The sequence below is a fragment of the Bison bison genome, unplaced genomic scaffold (genome assembly GCF_000754665.1).
Source record: "Bison bison bison isolate TAMUID 2011002044 unplaced genomic scaffold, Bison_UMD1.0 scf7180017864516, whole genome shotgun sequence".
NCBI lineage: Eukaryota > Metazoa > Chordata > Mammalia > Artiodactyla > Bovidae > Bison > Bison bison.
This window is the reverse complement of record NW_011495069.1, coordinates 11,183,869-11,203,694: the sequence shown is the minus strand read 5'-3', so window position 1 is coordinate 11,203,694 and position 19,826 is coordinate 11,183,869. Positions and strand designations below refer to the sequence as shown.

The 19,826-nt window shown below is 45.8% G+C and overlaps 1 protein-coding gene across 2 annotated transcripts in view; it reads left to right on the top strand.

Annotated features, from left to right (window-relative positions):
* The first annotated feature begins 6,620 nt into the window (after window positions 1-6,620).
* The window catches only part of MECR (mitochondrial trans-2-enoyl-CoA reductase), a 40,812-nt gene continuing 27,606 nt past the window's right edge, over window positions 6,621-19,826 (top strand). The window contains exon 1 of one of the 2 annotated variants that reach the window (XM_010830212.1): window positions 6,621-6,833. In XM_010830212.1, coding sequence (XP_010828514.1) covers window positions 6,658-6,833 — 176 coding nt within the window. In that variant the 5' untranslated portion in view covers window positions 6,621-6,657. The remainder of the gene's footprint in view (window positions 6,834-19,826) is intronic. The other variant, XM_010830213.1, reaches the window with a different exon arrangement.

The window sequence follows — 19,826 nt, the reverse complement described above, 5'->3', positions numbered from 1 at the left end:
ACAGCTCTCCGGGACAGAGACCCAGGGACACAGAGCCTCTCAGTCCTACCCAATACTTGAATCCCCTCTACCTCGATCCCTTTCAGTGCGCATCCACACTTATCTCCAAGGACAGGGAGCTCATCACCTACCAAAGGCAGGTGATGGGGTCTTGGAAACGCTAGCTTTGAGTTGTTCGTAGTATTCCTTTCAGTTCAGTTCAGTTCAGTCGCTTAATCGTGTCCAGCTCTTTGCAACCTCATGGACTGCAGCACGTCAGGCTTCCCTGTCCTTCACCAACTCCCGGAGCTTGCTCAATCTCATGTCCATCGAGCCGGTGATGCCATCCAACCCTCTCATCCTCTGTGGTCTCCCTCTCCTCCTGCCTTCAATCTTTCCCCGCATCAGGGTCTTCTCAAATGAGTCAGTTCTTCATATCAGGTGGCCAAAGTATTGGAGTTTCGGCTTCAGCATCAGTCCTTCCAATGAATATTTAGGACTGATTTCCTTTAGGATGGACTTGTTGGACCTCCTTGCAGTCCAAGGGACTCTCAAGAGTCTTCTCCAACACCACAGTTCAAAAGTATCAATTCTTCAGCGCTCAGCTTTCTTTATAGTCCAACTCTCACATCCAGACATGACTACTGGAAAAACCATGCTTTGACTAGATGGACTTTTGTTGGCCTTTATCAGCCTTTCAATGTCCATGGGATCTGTAGTGATGTCCCCCCTTTCATTTCTGATATTAGTAATCTGTGTCCTTTCTCTTCTTTTCCTAGTCTGGCTAGAGACTTATCGATTTATTAATCTTTTCAAAGAAGCAGCTTTTGGTTTGGTTGATTTTTTTCTATTGATTTCCTGTTTTTCATTTCACTGATTTCAGCTCTAATTTTTATTATTTTCCTGCTTCCCTGGCATTCGATTTGCTCTTCTTTTTCTAGTTTCTTAAGGCAGAACTTTAGATGATTAATTGCAGATCTTTTTCCTTTTCTCACATATGCATTCAGTGCTATAAATTTCCCTCTATGCACTGCTTACCCAGCATCCCACAAATTTTGATAAGCTGTGTTTTCATTTTCATTTAGTTTTCACTTATAAATATGTCAAAAAATTTAAATTCCTCTTGAGATTTCTTTGACCCATGTGTTATTTAGAAGTACATTATTTAATCTCCAAGTGTTTGGGGATTTTTCAACTCTCTGTTATTATTTCTAGTTTAATTCCACTATGATCTAAGTGAAATCACTGTATGATTCTTTTCTTTCAAATTTGTTGTGTTTTATGGTCCAGTAGGTGGTCTATCTTGGTAAAAATTCATGTGATCTTGGGAAGACTGTGTGCTCTGCTGTTGTTGGATGAAGTAGTCTTTATTTATTTAGTTGCGGCATGTGGGATCTAGTTCCCTAACCAGAGATCAAACCCTGGCCACCTGCACCGGGAAGTCAGAGTCTTAGCCCCCAGACCATCAGGAAAGTCCCAGAAGTAGTTTTTAGATGACCTTTATCTTTAGTTGATTGATGGTGTTGTGGAGTTTAATTATGTCTTCCCTGAGTTTCTGCCTGCTGGACATGTTTATTTCTGAGAGAGAGCTGTTGAAGTCTCCAGCTGTAATAATGAATTCAGCTATTTCTCCTTGCTTTGCTGGCTGGCTTTTAAAAAGTTCTTTCTCTTCATGCCATGAAATCTACCCCCCTCACTGACTCTCACTGATTCTAGTCTATCTCTGGGCTACACAGGTTAAGTCCATTTGGGCCTCTGCCCAGTATAAACCCTTGTACAATGACTACAAACTAGTTGTCCATTTCTACAGAAGACCAGGTGCCTTCTGTTTGTTTCACCTATATGGATTCATTTAATCCCTACCACTATTTTTCCCATGACATAGTTGAGAAAATTAAGGTACAGAGAGAGAGAGTGACTTTTCCGAGAACATGTGTAGTATGCAGCAGCTCCGAGACTTGAATCAAAAACATCTGGCTTGAAATGAATAGAAGCTGAGGTCTGTCTCCATATGGAGCAAATCAACAAACACTAGATACCAATTTATCTGTTCAACAGTTGCTCTAAGCCAAAGTGAAGGTATAAGATAGATAAAAATCCCTACCCTCATAGAGCTTATATTCCAATGGAAAGACAAGAACAATATACAACCAAAAAAAAAACAAATTCTCTGGTGTGTGAGACAGTAGTATACTGGAGAAATGGGGGAGATGGGACCTCCCTGGTGGTCCAGTGATTAAGAATCCACCTGCCAATACAAGAGACAAGGGTTCATTCCCTAGTCCAGGAAGATCCCACATGCCAAGGAGCAACTAAGTCTGTGCACCACAACTGCGGAGACTGTGTGCTGCAACTACTGTAGACCAAGCACCTAGGGCCTGTGCTCTGCAACAAGAGAAGCCTCTGCGATCAGAAGCCGGCGCACCACGATGAAGAGTAAGCCGCCGCTCACTGCAACTAGAGAAAGCACATGTGCATCAACGAAGACCCAGCACAGCCATCAGTAGATAAATAAAAGAAGGAAATGGAGAGAAACTGTAGGGGAGAGGGGACTGTTGCTGTTTTAAATGGAGCACCTACTCTTGTGGCATATTCATTGTGTGTCTGCAGCTTTAGAACACGAGCTCCCTAAGGGCAAGGACTCTGTCTTATATCCCGCTGCTTGGTATCTGGCCTATATTCAGCACTCAAGAAATATTGAATGGATGAACGAATGCAGACATGGTTCTTGCCTTCGTGAAGCTTACATTTTCCCGGGAGAGACAAACAGCAAACACACAGAGAAAAGACAGAAAGGACCATCCAGAAAAGGAAACTCAAGGAGAAAAATCTGATAAAAAAGAAGAAGCAACCAGGGATGCTGCCTTTTGCAGAGGACGGTTATAGAAGCCCCATGGCAGGAGTTTACCGCTGGTCCCATTTTGAGGGGATGTGGAAACTGAGAAAAGCAGAAAAGTTTTTTGGGTGTCTCAGAGAGCATAAGACACTTGCCCAAGGTCACACAGCTAATAATGGTGGGTCCAGAGCTCAGACCTAGATCAGACTGATTCCACAGCCCTCTTTGTGCAGAGGAAGACTATGGGCAGAGACTGAGCTGGAAGGAGAAAAGGACACACGTAACAGATGGACAGATGAAAAGAGAACATTCTGGTCCACTTGAAAAAGACCATAGGCTTCTCTAATCCTTGAGAGAAGAAGGAAGGGAAATGGAAAGTCTTGGCCTGAAGTGACTAAATCTAGGGAAAAGGAGATGGTACCACCGACAGGCTCAGGCCACGAGGAAATTCAATTACTTTCAACTCATGGAATATTCATGACACCTACCCTGTGCCAGGCCCCATATTGGGTGCTGGTGTCATGGAGATGCACTAAATGTGCCCCTACTCCTGCCTGGAGCGGGAAATGGGCACATAAATAAATAAGAGACTATGTCCCAAAGGTCATAACACCAGCCCAAAGAAAACCCAAAGTCACCAGGGCTTGACTCAAGGTAGATTAATTACAATGAGTAGAAATTTTTTGTTGTTATTTTAAGGTGTTTTTCCTCCATCTATATTTCTGAAGATTTTAAAACATGTCAGTAGTGTGAGAGAATGATAAAATTAGCATAGAACCATAGTTTTGTTTACAAGTTTAAGTTTAATATGTCAATAGTTCACAGTTTTCTAATACAAAAAACTGTAGCTTCTGGTTCTCCCTGAGTATTGAGTAATCATGGAAGGATTTTAAGCAAGGGAACAACAAAATCTGGTCTTTCTCTTAAAAAAAGAAAGTAATTCTGGAGGCCTAAGAAAGAAGGAAATGGAGAGAGAAAGAAGGGAGAGAATTTCAGTTAGGAAGAAGACTGTTGACATAGTTCAAATAAGAGCTGATGTCCTGGGCCAAAAATGAGGGCTATCATGATACACAGGAGACCACATCCAGCCCCCAAAGAGGAAGACAGGCTGGGTGAGGCTGGGTGACTCCCCAGGCTTCCTGGATGAGCTGCCCAGGGAATTCAGAGGAACCAGTTTCATAAAGAAGATAAAATCAACAGTTCAGTGTCACCTAGGGAGTCTTCCAACAGAAACAGAACAGTGGGTCACTGTGAAAATAGAAGATAGGCAAGACTGGGTGGATGTGGAGAGGGGGGCGGTGTGTGTACTGTGGGACCAAGTCTTCCTCCCAGTATGGAACACTAATTTTCTCTAATAATAAAAATAAGTAGGGGCTTCTCTGGTAGTCCAATGGTTAAGAATCTAAGTCCAATGGTTAAGAATCCACCTGCCAATGCAGGGGACACAAGTTCAATCCCTGGCCCCGGAAGATTCCTCATGTGGTGAAGCAACCAAGCCTGTGTACCACAAATACTGAGCACACGAACCGCAACTACTGAAGCCCACATGCCTAGAGCCTGTGCTCCACATCAAAAGAAGCCACCGCAACGGGAAGCCCAAGAACTGCAACAAAGAGTAACCCCTGCTCACCACGACTGGAAAAAGCCCGAGCGCAGCAACAGAGATCCTACGCAGCCGAAAATGAGTAAATAAATAAATAACTTTGTTTAAAGTACAAACACTTTTGAGCATGTACTGTAAGCCAGTCTGGGTGTTTTACAGATGATATTTCTCATTTAATCTTTACAATAACCCCCGATAACAGTTATCAAATGCTTTCATGCCAAACATTGTGTTAAATGCTTCAAGTGAGTAATAGCTCACAATCACCTTGAATCAGATACCAGTATTTCCTTCATTTTAAGGATAAGGAAATGGAGACACAGAGAGTCCAGGTGACTTGTCCAAAATCAAATGGCCAAACAGTGGCAGAGCCAGGACTCAAAGCCAGGTTTGCCAGAATGCAGCAGGTGCGCCCTTTGACCTGACACTTTCTTTTCTTCCTCAGAGGAAAGGCTCTAAATTGGCAACTTTGAGGTCAATAAAACCCAGTGAAAGGAATTCTTCCTTATCTTTTCAAGTCTTGGTTCAGTGTTTCTCAAGCTTGTTCCCCAGGCCACCTGCATCAGAAAATTCTTGAGAGCTGCTTGTAAGAAATGTAGATTCAAAAGAAAAAAAAAGGAAATGCAGATTCCTGAAGAATTATGGCAACTAAACGTAACACGTGATCATGAATTGGGTCCTGATCAAGAAAAATTATATTCAAGGGATAACTAATTAAAATGTGAACAAGATTTTGTGATTGTGCAGACTTGTTGATTTCTTTATTTTGATCATTTTGTTATACATGTTATACATGATATTAATTTCTGGGGAATCTAGATGAAGGTATAGAGAGAATGTGATTATTTTACAGATCTGAAATTATGTGAAAATTAAGTTAAAATTTTTTTAAATATATTAAAAATGTAGTTTCCTGGATCCCTCCCCTAGATTCTAATTCAGGTCTGAGATGGGACTTCAGGTGGTTTTCATGCATATTGAAGATTTTGAGTCACAGGACTGTCTCCAAAACCACCTCCTCCAAGAGCCCCCACCCCCACCTCAGTCCCAAAACACCTCTCTCCTTCAGACTCCAGACGTGCCCTCTGTCATGCCCTAATATTCAACTAGGGTTTTAGTTATGCTTGTGTCTTCCTTCCACAAATAATGTGATAAGCATCTTTCTTGGGTTACACCTCTTTACACCACATTTCCACAAAGGTCTGCTTAGTCAAAGCTATGGTTTTTCAAGTAGTCATGTACAGATGTGAGAGCTGGACCATAAAGAAGGTTGAGCACTGAAGAACAAATGTTTTCAAACTGTGGTGCTGGAGAAGACTTTTTAGAGTCCCTTGAACAGCAAGGAGATCAAACCAGTCAATCCTAAAGGAAATCAATCCTAAATATTGACTGGAAGGACTGATGCTGAAGCTGGAGCTCCAATACTTTGGCCACCTGATGCGAAGAGGTGGCACTCACTGGAAAAGACCCTGATGCTAGGAAAGAGGGCAGGAGGAGAAGGGGACAACAGAGGATGAGATGATCAGATAGCATCATTGACTCCATGGACAGGAGTTTGAACAAACTCCAGGAGATAGTGAAGGACAGGGAAGCCTGGTGTGCTGGAGTCCATGTGGTCGCGAAGAGTTGGACAGGACCGAGTGACTGAACAACAGCAAGGAATGAGAACGCTGTCTCACAGTTTCAGTCACTTGCCCGAGGTGGCCAAGCTAACAAGCGGCAGGTCTAGGATTTGAACATAAGTCAGCTAACTCCAAACCCAGTACTCGTACCACCACATCTACTTACATCTACTCTACTTAGTGTAGAAGTAAGGTTTGCCACCCGACGCTGTTAGAAGACAGCTGGGATTAAATGAAATAACGCCTCATTTGAACACAGAGAGCTTTATCTTCACTGTGAGGAGAAACAGAGGCCAGGAAAGGGGAAATTGTCTTCCCCCAAATCAAACATCAATCGCAGACTTTAAGCCAGTCCCAGCTTTAAGCCAATTTCTAACGTTAGGAGTTCAAGCCTGGGAGGCTCAGAGTCCCCAAGACTCCCCTAACTACCTCCGCCGATTATTCCTGGTTTCCCACGGAGTTTCACCTAGCGCCAGCGCCAGCTGCGGAGGACCGCGACAGCCCTTTAAAAGGAGCGAGGGGCGTGGTCACCTAGGGGGCGGGGCCGGGCGCAGGCGAGCGGTCGCTGGAAGATGACGTATCTCGCAGCGTCTGTCTCTGAGTTGACTGGAGGGAACATGTGGGTTTGCGGGGCGCTGTGCAGGACTCGAGCCCCGGCCCAGCTAGGGCAGAGGCTGCTCCCAGAGTCCCGCCGGCGGCGGCCTGCCTCCGCCTCCTTCTCTGCCTCTGCTGAGCCTTCCCGGGTCCGGGCGCTGGTCTATGGGCACCACGGGGACCCAGCCAAGGTCGTCGAGTAAGACACGGCGCCGAAATGGGGGAAGGGGACTGGGGTTGGCTGGGGGGTATTAAGATGGGCTGTGGGGAAGGGAGACTGGAAAGGGAAGGAGAGTCAAGGCCAGAGGAGGAACGCAGAGAATAATAGGAAACTATTGCCCAGGTGTGGTAGCTCAGGAAGTCCGTGCTTGAGGAAGTTGAAAACCTGGCAGGCACGGCTATGGTGACAGTGGCTGACGTTCGCTGATCCTGTACTCTATGTGGGCCAATCTGTATATAAATGGATGCTCTCATTTAATCGTCACAACAGCCCTTTGGTGTAGGTACTTGATTTAGCCCCATTTTGCAGATGAGAAAATGGAGACATGAGAAGTAAAATCACTTGTCCAAGATCACACAAGCCAGTAAGTGGCAGAGTCAGAATTTTTGAACCCACAGCTGTCTGACTGGCCTACGTGAATTCCTATGCTCTATTGTTTTATGGAAGGAATTTTCAGAATACTTTTTTATCCATTTGGATCTTCACTTCTCATAGTGAAGTAGATCAGAGATCATTGCTTCCAGTTTGCAGAAGGCAAGGGACTTGTCCAAAGTGATTTAGCTAATAAAGATTGGAACAGAGACAGGAATTCTTGGCTCCTGAGTCCTGTCTCATGTGATTTCCTCTCCAGTACACTGTGTGTGTGCCTTTAGCTAGTTGAAAAGAGCTGTTGTTTTGGAGCCATACAGACCTAAGGTCAAATACAGGCTCGGCCTCTTAGTAGCTGTTTGATCTTGGACAAATCACTCAGCCCCTCTGAGCCCTTGTTACTTTTGTGATTATATCCTAAAATTCTGTTGGATCTTAATCCATGATTTTTGCATGTGGCTGAAAAAAACAGTATGTGAATTTTCAACAATTATACATCTGCACATAAGTGCTTATAGCCATGCAGGAGACCTAGTGAGGTCCGCTAGCGGTACGAGGGAAAAAGCACGGATCTGGAAATGAGAAGACCTGGGGTCAAGTCCTTGCCCTCCCTGTCCTAGCTGTGTGTGTTTAACAAGTTACTGAGATTCTCTGAGCTTCAGTTTTACCACTTCTAAAAATGGAGACAATGTAGTTATAGCTCATAGTGCTAATCAGCTTCAATAAAAGGAATACTCTTCACCAAAAAGTATCTGCATACTCTCTTGTTTAAAACTCTTTGATTCCCAGCAAATGGTTTGATTGCTTTCCAAATGACAGACAAACAAGGAATTATTTTCATGATTCAAATTCAGGCTAGAGTGCTGGCTTCAGCAGCTCAGATATTAAAATTGAAATGATATAGAGATTAGCACGGTCCCTGCACAAGGGTGACACGCAAATTTGTGAAGTGTTCCATATTTTTACTTAAAAAATACAAGCTAGATGTCTTGACAGCTGAAGAGGATAAGCCTCAGATATCAGTGCATGGTCATGCACTCGATTAGAGCAATTGAAATTTTGAGAATATACATCAGTCAGTAAAACCCAGTTTGTATGTTGATCACAGGTGATAAATCACCATGTTGGGAAGACATCTACTGAGGACTGCTGTAATGAGTTGGTAAAACTCTGATGAACACTCTTTTTCCAGGAACACACCCCTAGTGAGAACGAGGTAGTGCCTCTCACAGGCTTGCAGTTTTTATGTGTCTGCTTCAGGGCCCGCCACAGACAAGGAGCTCCAAGAATGTTAGTTGAATCTGAATCTAGCTTCTGTAATAAGTGTACCTTTTATTGAGTTCTGTGGTGATGAGGCGAGTGTCTCCGATGTTCAGGGACCCTGAGAAAGGCATGGGAAGGTTAGGCAGCCAAGCGCAGCTGCCTCCTGGTAGATTCCCAGCCCTTGGAGAGCCAGGGAAGCTATTATAGAACAGACTGATCTGGTTGCAGATACCACTTAGGAAAAAGAGCTTCTCTTATCTCCTTGTGTGGAACCCTGGTCATTTCCCAGAAGTTCAAAGCACGGTCTTTCCACGAAGCATTGTATTATGACCTGGCTGTGTTTGGTCTTAGTTGTGGCACGTGGCATCTTCACTGTGTCATGTGAGATCTCTAGTTGTGCCACGTGGGCTCTGGAGCGGGCGGGTTCAGTAGCTGGCAGTGCGTGTTCTTAGTTGCTCTGTGGCATGTAGGATCTTAGTTCTCCAACCAGGGATCAAACCCACATCCCCTTATTGCCAGGCGGACTTTCAGCCACTGGACCACCAGGGAAGTCTCCATCATCTGAGTTTTTAAACCTCTCCAAGCGACTCTGATGCCCCAGCCAGGGTTGAAAACCATTGCCCTGTGGGTACAGACTGAGGCAGGCAGGAATTCTCTCTGCCCCTAAAGGACAGCCTTCCCTTCTGACCCAGATTCAGGCGACCTAAGCATGGACCGAGGCCAGAGACTGGGATTCTCCTCTCTGCTGTCATGTCAGGTGGTGTAGGGTAACCACATTGTCACAGAATCAGGTGTCCTTTAAACATCCCGGTGACTGGATGTGTCAGGTTACACTGAGTGGGGTCACGTTGTCTGAGCAGAGTCCCAGCAGAGTGTTCCCCAACCTGATGTGACTTGTAATGCTTACACTGTGGGCCGAGTTCTGGGCACAGCAGGGAGGAAGAGTTTGCTCAGGTCTGAGTCAGGGGCAGAACTCCTCAGAATGAGGCCTCCAGGGACCTCCTGTTCTCCTGTCAACATTCTGAATGTCCCTCTGTTTATTCCTCTTGCCCCCAAATATTCCAGCTGTTCTCTGCCAAGACCTTTTCCTTTAGTCTCTTAGTAAGTGTCTTTCTTTTACCCCCAAATGAATCCCCTAAATAAGCACTTGGGTCTTTTTCCTGTAAAGAATTAAACTGCTGATCTAAATGAAATAAGACTGTGGGAGAAAATTACAAACACGGGAGAATTACAAACATTCCAGAAATTTCCGAGGTCCCCATGACCACCACCCCTTGTGCAGAGTTCTGGATTCTCTATCAGATAATTCCCAGAAGCTCCAGTGTCCACTTTCCTTTTGTTCCTGCAAGTCCCCTTTTAGAACTCGCCATTCTCTGGATCTTGTGGTAATGACAGCTCTCATTTACTGTGTACCTACTAAGTGGCAGGAACTGGGCTAAGGTTCCCCACATATGTTATGGATTTTTAAAATCACAGTAACCCAGTTTTGGTCATTGCTATCACCATTTTACAGGTAAGAGAGCTGAGGCTCAAGACACTTGAAGGTCACTTGCCCACAATCACACAACTAGGATGTCACTTTACCAACAGCCCATGATATAGACATAGACCTGAAGAAACAATGACCGTCATCTCAAATGTTTTTTGAGCATGAGATGGAGTATAAAGTTAGAAATAAGTTCAGAAGAGAAGGTGAAATTGTTGGTCATTCAGGTGACCCCAAGACTCTGCTCTTCATTGGAAGGGCAGCTCCCCACCCCCACCCCATCCCCTGGGAAAACGGTAGGAATGCTATTCTCTGTCTCATCCCCTTTTCAGGATCCTGAAGCTTTCATAAAACAGCATCGTCGTCATCATGGCTTTCTCACCTGCCTGCTGCTAGCACAGAATGAAATAAAGCTGTGAAGCCTTTGGACAAATACCCATTCTGTCTTAGCCAGATGGAATTAGGGGGAGCAGGTGGTGGGGACCCAGGCTGTGTAGGTAGTGAGTTCTCACTCTAGGCCAGTTTACTCTCAGGGGATTTCTTCTTTTTAACAGTTGATGTCAGTGTTTAAAACTGAAGCTCTATGCAAGTGACTTGGTTTTTAAACCAGAATTACAGTAGTTTGAGAAAAAATTTAGCATTCTCATTTGGCACCCTGTTGAAAGAACTTGGATTTGTTTGCTTGTTTGTTGGTCTCCTGGAGCTCTTCAGTGTGGTCATGAGTGAAGAAGGAGGGGACAGAACTCACTGTGCGCCTACGATGTGAGCCAGCATTTGTTCTTTGAGGGCCTACTAAGTGCTGGGTACTGAGGTGAATAATCCGTAGACTTTGCCCTCCAGGAGCTCACACTCTAGTCCAGGAGATGGTCCGGGGTAAGTGCTGTGATAGAATCGCTGGACGCACAGAAGAGAGCACCCACCCCTGTCAGAGTGCTGTCTCTGGAGACACAAGGTCTCGGCTGAGCCCCCAGAAAATCTGGGGCCCTATACAAGGAGTGAAAATAGAAGCGCCTGCATGGGCAGAAGCCCAGAGGAAAGAGAAAATGTGGTGTGTCTGACTGATGACACGCCTTGAGTGCGCTCAGTATGTGGTCCTTGAGGGAGGGATCTGCAGAAAGAGGCTCAGAAGGGACGACCCTTGGTCACAGGCTTCAGACCCCAGCTGGATTTCGTATCCTGTGACGCACTTTACATTACCTTCCCTCTGGACTTGACACTGCACAGCCAGCTTTAGGGCCCAGTCCTTCCACCCCTGTCTCCTCACTCTTGCCTCTGAGAGTCAAGGGTGGTGGCACACCTCCAAGGAACTGCCCCTAGACGCGGCCGGGGCGTGCCGAGTTCTTCTTGTCTGGCCTCTCCTAGCAGCCCCTGTGTTGTCCAGGCCTCTCCCAGCCTGCATGGTGGGAAGGGTCTTCATTTTAGAGAAGCAAGAGCAGAGATAACAGGAGGCTAATCTGTGGCTCATGGGGTGTCGACCAGGACCACTCGCGAGAGCACTAGTCCCAGCCCTGCCACTCACTGGTAGAGTGAGGATGTCACGCCAGTCTCCCTTCTTTTCAGTTTTGATGTTCTTGTTTTGCTTTTGTCTTGGGGTGGGGGGCGGGGTTGGGTTGGTTTTTTTAATTGAAGTATAGTTGATTTAAAATGTTATGTTAGTTTCTGGTGTACAGCAAAGTAATTCCGTTTTTATATATATATATCTTTTTTTGTATTCTTTTCCATTGTGGTTTATCACAGGGTATTGAATATCTTTCCCTGTGCTATTCCTTTTTTTTTTTTTCCAGTTATTTTTGATAAAGAAAGGGATTGACCAAGGTCAGCTGTAGTAAACATGGGCAGTCCTGGGACTTCCCTGGCAGTCCTGTGGTTAAGACTGAACTTCTACTGCAGAGGGTGTGGATTTGATTCCTGGTCAGGGATCTAAGATCCCACATGCTGTGCCATGTGACCAAAAAAAAAAAAAAAATAGGCATGAGGGGGGGCATCCCCCCTACCCTTGTCTTCTGTGACAAAGCCAGTGACAAAGCTTCATAGCTCCCTTTTCTATGTACCTCAAAACCTACACTCCTTTTTGCCTCATTCTCTCCAAACAACACTTTTTTCTGCCAAGACAACACAAGGCCTCAGCATCCTTCTCAATGTATTCCTGCATCCATGGAAATGATTATGAGTCTTGAGTCCTCTGATTCAACAATTGTCCAGTTCTGACGAGTCTGGGAAGCTGAAGCAGACACCCTGCTCACCAGGATTTGCTCCGGCACCCGTCCCGGGAGCAAGGATGTGGCTTGAAGTAAGGGGTCCTGGGCACAAGATTTCACCAAGGGGCCCCTTTGCCATCAAAGTCAGCAGCCCACCAGGCAGGGGCTGTGTTGTCATCATACCCAGCAAAGAGACAAAAGCGGCTGGCTGCAGGCTGTGGCCCCACTTTTCTCTCTTAGGCAACACAGAGAATTGTTGTTCTTCAGTCACTCAGTCATGTCCGACTCTTTGCAACCCCATGGACTGCAGCACGCCAGGCTTCCCTGTCCTTCACCATCTCCTGGAGCTTGCTCAAACTCATGTCCATTGAGTCGGCGATGCCATCCAACCACCTCATCCTCTATTGCCCCCTCTCCTCCTGCCTTCAATCTTTCCCAACATGAGGGTCTTTTCCAGTGAGTCAGCTTTTCGCATCAGGTGGCCAAAGTATTTGAGCTTCAGCTTCAGCATCAGTCCTTCCAATGAATATTCAGGATTGATTTCCTTTAGGAGTGACTGGTTTGATCTCCTTGCTGTCCTAGGGACTCTCAAGAATCTTTTCCAGCACCACAGTTTGAAAGCATTAATTCTTTGGCACTCAGCCTTCTTTATGGTCCAGCTCTCACATCCATACATGACTACTGAAAAAACCATAGCTTTGACTAGATGGACCTTTGTCGGTAATGTCTCTGCTTTTTAATACACTGTCTAGCTTGGTGATAGCTTTTCTTCCAAGGAGCAAGCATCTTTTAATTTCATGGCTGCAGTCATTGTCCACAGTAATCTTGGAGCCCAAGAAAATAAAGTCTCTCACTGTTTCCCCATCTGTTTGCCAGGAAGTGATGGGACTGGATGCCGTGATCTTAGTTTTTGGAATGTTGATCTTTAAGCCAGCTTTTTGACTCTCCTCTTTCACCTTCATCAAGAGGCTCTTTAGTTCCTCTTCACTTTCTGCTGTAAGGGTTGATATCATCTACGTATCTGAGGTGACTGATATTAGCCCTCAGCAAACTAAGCAGCAGACTCTGCAGCTTCCTTCAAGCAGATTCCCTGATGTTAGCAGCTGTAGAATATTGGAGGCCTGCAAGCTTTCTGGTAACCTTAGTGGAGGGAAAGAAGGAGTTTGAGAGGATAGAGAGAGATATCTTTGCCAGTCCTGAGTAGAAACTTCCAGAAGCTGCCCCTCAGTCTCTGATTCCCTTCCATTCAAAGTGGTTGTGCTTCAGAAGAAAAGCCCTGAACGGTGGGAGGGCCAGAGGACTCTGAGGTGGGGACACTAGAAGAGGCACAGGGGGGCAGGCGGGAGTGCCTGCACACCATGGAACATGGTGAGCTTTGCCCCCTGAAAGGCGCCTTCCCTGAGAGCCCAGGACTCCATCCGAACCCCACCAGCTGCAGCCACTGGCATCTCCTGCTGGGGGGCAAGCTGGAGAACTTCATTACTCCACGGTGGCCCAACTGTGCCCTGCTTATTAATGGTAAAATCAAATCCCACAACAGCGTACCCAGCACGCCTAGCACTTTACTAAATCACAGAAGGCGGCATGTGTGTGACTCTGGGGATTGGAGACAGACCCGGGAGAGCCACAGAAGACATCCGTCACCTTCAGCCAGCACCCTGTGATGGAGCGCACGTTCTTGGCTCTCTGTGACAAGCAGAGGAGAAAGCCTCCCTGACCCAGGATAGCTCTTCCTGCAAAGCACTTTGAGGTGATGGAGTGGAAGATGCAGGATAAGGACAAATGGTTGCTAATTAAATGCAGAAGGCAGGAAAGATATCTTAGCAGAGCTGGCTGGTGCCCATCCAACACAGCCAGTATAACCGAGCCAGTCCCCAGAGTACTGGCCTCTTTTCCCCGCCTCTCAAAAGGCTCTTTCTTCTGCCTGCTTTTGTCTCCCTTGTAGTTCATATGGCATCACAGGTGTACAGCCTTGGCCTCAAAGGAGCCATTGTGACCTTATCCCGTCTGGGATCTGTCGAGTGAAGGCAGAGGCAGCCCTCCGAGTTGCGTGGCGCCATCACGCTCGCGGGGCAAGGCACTGAACAGTCTTGGGAAAGTGACTTGAGATCCAGCCAGGCTGTGTTTGGGTGCCTCGCTTGCACTCCATAACACAGCCACCCGCTCCTTTGGTGAGTTGAAAGATGAAAAACAAGGAAGAAATTGCTATCATTACACTCAAGGTTCAACTCCTGGAATTCAGACCCAGCCCGGTTTTCCTTCCTGTCTCTGCAGAGCGGTGTCCTTGACGACGCAGTTAGAACTGTCTGCAGGAACAGCAGTGTCTGGCATTGATGGCATTCCATGGAGCAGGCTGGGGCTGGTCTCCCTGGTGCGCGGCAGCTGGACCAACACAGCTCTCCCCCAACCCCCGCCTGCCCCCCGGGTGGGCAGCCTGTGGCAGGCCCATCCGGCCCTCAGCCACCTGTGTTTGCAGCTTCAACTTTCCACCTCCTGCCCCTCGCCCCGCCCCTCCCGCCCGCAGCTAGGCTCCCACAAGACAAAGGAGAGAACTGGGAGTGGGTTGCAGCGCTTTTTAAACTCCCATTTGGGGGCAGATGGTTCCCCTGCGTGCTGTGAGGGTAGAGTTCCCGGCCAAGCTAACCCTGGAACACAGGAGGACACAAAGCCATGTGGGTTTCTTCCCAGGAGGACTTTCCAGAGCCTTCGTGACTCTAATGTGCAGTCTGAATCTTATAAAGGGACTTTAGTATTGCCCAAAAGTATTGTGCCTTAAGGAACACCTCATAGTATCTCCCAGGACAAAGATTCCACACCCACAGTGTAGGGAATACCGGCTTAGCGTTGGACAGTCTGAGCTTTGGGGTCAAGCTTAAGATCAAGTCTTGCCACTTACTGTTAAACCCTGGGCAAGTTACCTAACTTTCTGACTTGCAGTTCCCATCTGAAAATTGGGGTGATAACGCTGTCCAGATGTTTTGAGGACTAAACATTGTCTTGTATATAAAGCTAATAAGCACAGTATCTGGAGCTCAAGAAGCTGTTAACATTATAGTTTAACTGTCCAGCTAGATCACCCAGCATAAGTTTACCTACTACCCTAGATTCCACATACACACAGCTGACTCCCAGCCCCAGGCATCCAGCACAGAGTACCCTCTCCTCCACAACACACTTCTGGCCACCTGCTTCAGGCTGCAGATGTTAACACCTTCCTCCCTGCTCCACGCCACTCTTTCCTTCCTCCTATCTCAACATCTGGTTGCGCAAACCAGAAGTCTGGGAGCCATGAAAGATCCTCAGCCACTCCTCCATGGAATCAGTCACCCAGTGACATCAATGCCACTTCTTATTAAAGGGATTCCAGGTTATCAAATTCTCTCCATTCCCACAGCTCCAATCCAGACTGCATCTGGGCCCAGCCCACAGTCAGGTTAGACTCTTTGCCTTTTATCCTTGAAGTTCCAGCTAAGGTGTCACAGCTTCCAAAGTCCCTTTGCTAACCCTTTGCTCTCCCTCCAGCCAGTCCCAGTGTTTTCAAACGTTGAGTCCCCATGCCATCAAGCTCCTGGGCAGGAGATACTTTTTTTTTTTTTTTTCATCTTTAAAGCCCTTGGCACAGTACCTGGCACTTAGTAGGACCATCAATAAATATTTGGTGAATTAAATTTACTCAGATTTTCCAAAAAGTTGCCTTCTTCCTTTGAGTGATTCGGTGACTGTTTTTCCAGAGGTATATAGCCAGCTGTTTCAAAGATTTCCTTGGATGTTCCCACAACTGGCAACAGCTGCCATTTATCTGGCCTCTGCTGTATATCAGAGACTCTAGCAAGTGCTTTATGTCTGTACCTCATCTAATCTGTGAGCTGACTTCTAGTGTGCTCCCATTCCACAGATGAGTACTGTGAGGTTCAGCTAGCCAGTCAGTAACCAAGGTAGGGTTCACACCCAGAACTGCCTCTGTAACTCCATATCCATGTTCCACCCTTCATCTAGGAACTGAGATCTTGTTGTTGTTGTTCAGTCGCTAAGTCGTGTCCGATTCTTTGTGACCCCGTGGACTGTAGCACGCCAGGCTTCCCTGTCCTTCGCTATTTCCCGGAGTTTGTTCAGACTCATGTCCATCGAGTCAGTGATGCCATCTGATCGTCTCGTCCTCTGCTCCCCCCCTTCTCTTCCTGCCCCCAAACTTTCCCAGCATCCAGGTCTTTTCCAGTGAGTCAGCTTTTCACCCAAGTTTTGGAGCTTCAGCATCAGTCCTTTAATGAATATTCAGGATTGATTTTCTTTAGGATTGACTGGTTTGATCTCCTTGCTGTCCAAGGGACTCTCAGAAGTCTTCTCCAGCACCACAGTTCAAAGGCATCAGTTCTTCAGTGGTCAGCCTTCTTTATGAGATCTACTTATATTCTTATCTATGGTCATCTATATTTTTAAGAATCACAGTCTTAGTACAGATTTGATCTGCACTTTCCCTTGAGGAAAAGAGGCGTGGGTTTTTGCTTAGATTGAACTCCCTTAAGGATAATATCCATTTTTATTTGTACCCATCCTACACCAGTATTTTCCTAAACAGCCCAGGACTAAAAAGAGTAAATACTGCCTTAATAGCCAAGTCCCTTCAATCCACTTCGTGCGTGTATTCCTACATTTTGCGGCAGAAATAATGTCTGTTGGGAGTGCTGTGAGCTCTGCCCATGATTCCCTAAATGTCTGTTAGCTTTACAATACATTTTCTCACTTAAGAGGAAAATAAGATTATTTCTTTAAGAAGCATTCTCAAGCACTGCTTTGGTCCCAGACACTGCTAAACACTGAGTTAAGACTAAAAGTCTTAACTTTTAGTTAAGCTCATGCCCCCCATAAGCTTACAGTCGAATAAGGAGACAACATATATTCTGACTGTAAAACTCAGTGATAAGTGAAAAGAACCCTCAACTGAGTCTAAAAGACTTGGATTCGAATCCAAATTCATGTCTGCACTCCAAAATTCAGAAAGTTCTGAAAATCAACAGTTTTGTTTTTTTTTCATAACTCTTTTGGAGGCAAAAGCTGATCTAAAGTGAAGTTTTGATGGAGCCACTATTCAATCCACTTCGTGTGTGTATTCCTACATTTTGCGGCAGAAATAATGTCTGTTGGGAGTGCTGCCCATCCCCCAGGGTGGGTTGCAGATAACACAGGAGCCTGAGCTCTGGAGGATGTCTTCCCCCAGAAGTTGGAAAAGGAATGTGAACTTCTGCCTTGTTGTGATGGGTTAAAGAAAATGCTTGAAAAAACTTCGTAAAGTAGAAAGCAATGAACTTGTGTAATATGGTCATAAATGGTATAGATAGTCACACCATCCATGTGATGGGAGCACTCAGAGTGGAGCAAGTGATTTTTATTGCTGCAGAGCCTAAGAAGAAGGTCAAAGATGCCTTGAGGAAGTAAAATTTCATCCAGGTCTTAAAGGGTGAGTTGAATTTCTCACTTCGCAGAGAAGCTGTGGAAAAAGGAATCCTGGGCTGAGGGAGGAACATGTAGAAAATGTGCAGGAAAAAAATGTATTTAAGTAGCTTGAGTGCACAGACTCTGTCAGCTTACAGAAAAACTCTGATTATTTGTTGCAATGCAAGAGAGAAGCAGTGTGGATAATACAAAGGGACAACGAGGCCACGATCCATTTGCTCTGGGCAGGAATTTTCTCTAGAATTCAGATTTGTACATGTGTTCTGGGCTGAGGCCTTCCTGCTTATCCTGGGAGGGGAGGCTGGCCCCTTTCATCTCCCCAGGCAAGGATTGAAGACACCCACCTCTCCAAACTGGTGCTCCTCCTACAGCCTCCTCTGCCTGGTCTGGGGTCAGCCCTTCACCAGCTGGCTTCTCCAGTATCACATTGCCAGGTTCAATTCAGATCAGCCACTTACTACTTCAGGGGGCCTTAAAAAAGTTATCTACCTCTTTGGCGCCTTTGTTCCTCAGCTATACAATCAGAATAATAGTATGAAAACTCGCATGGAAAGCACTTAGCTGAGCGCCTGGCTGGTGCACACTCGAACAGTAGTTATTATTGTTACAAGGACTCTCCCTCCTCCAGATAAGTATAAATACATACATTTCTTAATACTTAACCTACAAGGGGGAAAAAAAAAGCCCTTTCTTTATTCTCTCTGCCCTAGTCATCAACTTCTTCTTAGGTAACCATTTTCTGTAGAGAGTGTTTCTACATTATTTTGATTGATTGCAGCTGTTTTTCAGTCATGGTAATAACCATCTGGTGATGTCTGTGTGTAGAGTCTTCTTTTACGTTGTTGGAAGAGGGTGTTTGCTATGACCAGGGTGTTCTTTTCTGCAAAATTCTGTTAGCTTTGCCCTGCTTCATTCTGTACTCCAAGGCCAAATTTGCCTGTTACTCCAGGTATCTCTTGACTTCCTACTTTTGCATTCCAGCCCCTTAAATGAAAAGGACATCTTTTTGGAGTGTTAGTTCTAGAAGGTCTTGTGGGTCTTCATAGAACCATTCAGCTTCAACTTCTTCAGCATTACTGGTTGGGGGCATATACTTGGATTACTGTGATATTGAATGGTTTGCCTTGGAAACGAACAGAGATCATTCTGTCATTTTGAGATTGTATCCAAATACTGCATTTCAGGCTCTTTTGTTGACTCTGAGGGCTACTCCATTTCTTCTAAGGGATACTTGCCACAGTAGTAGATATAATGGTCATCTGAGTTAAATTCACCCATTCCAGTCCATTTAGTTCACTGATTCCTAAAATGTCGATGTTTACTCTTGCCATCTCTTGTTTGACCACTTCCAATTTGCTTTGATTCACAGACCTAACATTCCAGGTTCCTATTGCTCTTTACAGCATCAGACTTTACTTCCATCACCAATCACATCCACAACTGGGTGTTGTTTTGCTTTGGCTCCATCCCTTCATTCTTTCTGGAGTTATTTCTCCACTGTTCTCCAGTAGCATATTGGGCACCTACCAACCTGGGGAGTTCATCTTTCAGTGTCCTAACTTTTTGCCTTTTCATACTGTTCATGGGATTCTCCAGGCAAGAATACTGAAGTGATTTCCATTCCCTTCTCCAGGGGACCACGTTTTGTCAGAACTCTCCACCATGACCCATCCGTCTTGGGTGGCCCCACACAGCATGGCTCATAGTTTCATTAAGTTAGACAAGGCTGTGGTCCATGTGATGAGTTTGATTAGTTTTCTGTGACTGTGGTTTTCATTCTATCTGCCCTCTGATGGAGAAGGATAAGAGGCTTATGGAAGCTTCCTGATGGGAGAGATTGACTGAGGGGAAAACTGGGTCTTGTTCCGATGAGCGGGGCTATGTTCCCTCCCTGTTGTTTGAACTGAGGCCAAACTATGGTGGAGGTAATGAAGGTAATGGCAACCTCCTTCAAAAGGCCCCGTGCATGTACTGCTGCACTCGGTGCCCCAAACGCCGACCCACAATGGATCATGGATCACCATGGATCATTGTGGATGATCATTGTGGATGATTGTTGGATCATCAAAAAAGCAAAAGAGTTCCAGGAAAACATCTACTTCTGCTTTATTGACTACGCCAAAGCCTTTGACTGTGTGGATCACAACAAACTGTGGAAAATTCTTCAAGAGATGGGAATACCAGACCACCTGACCTGCCTCCTGA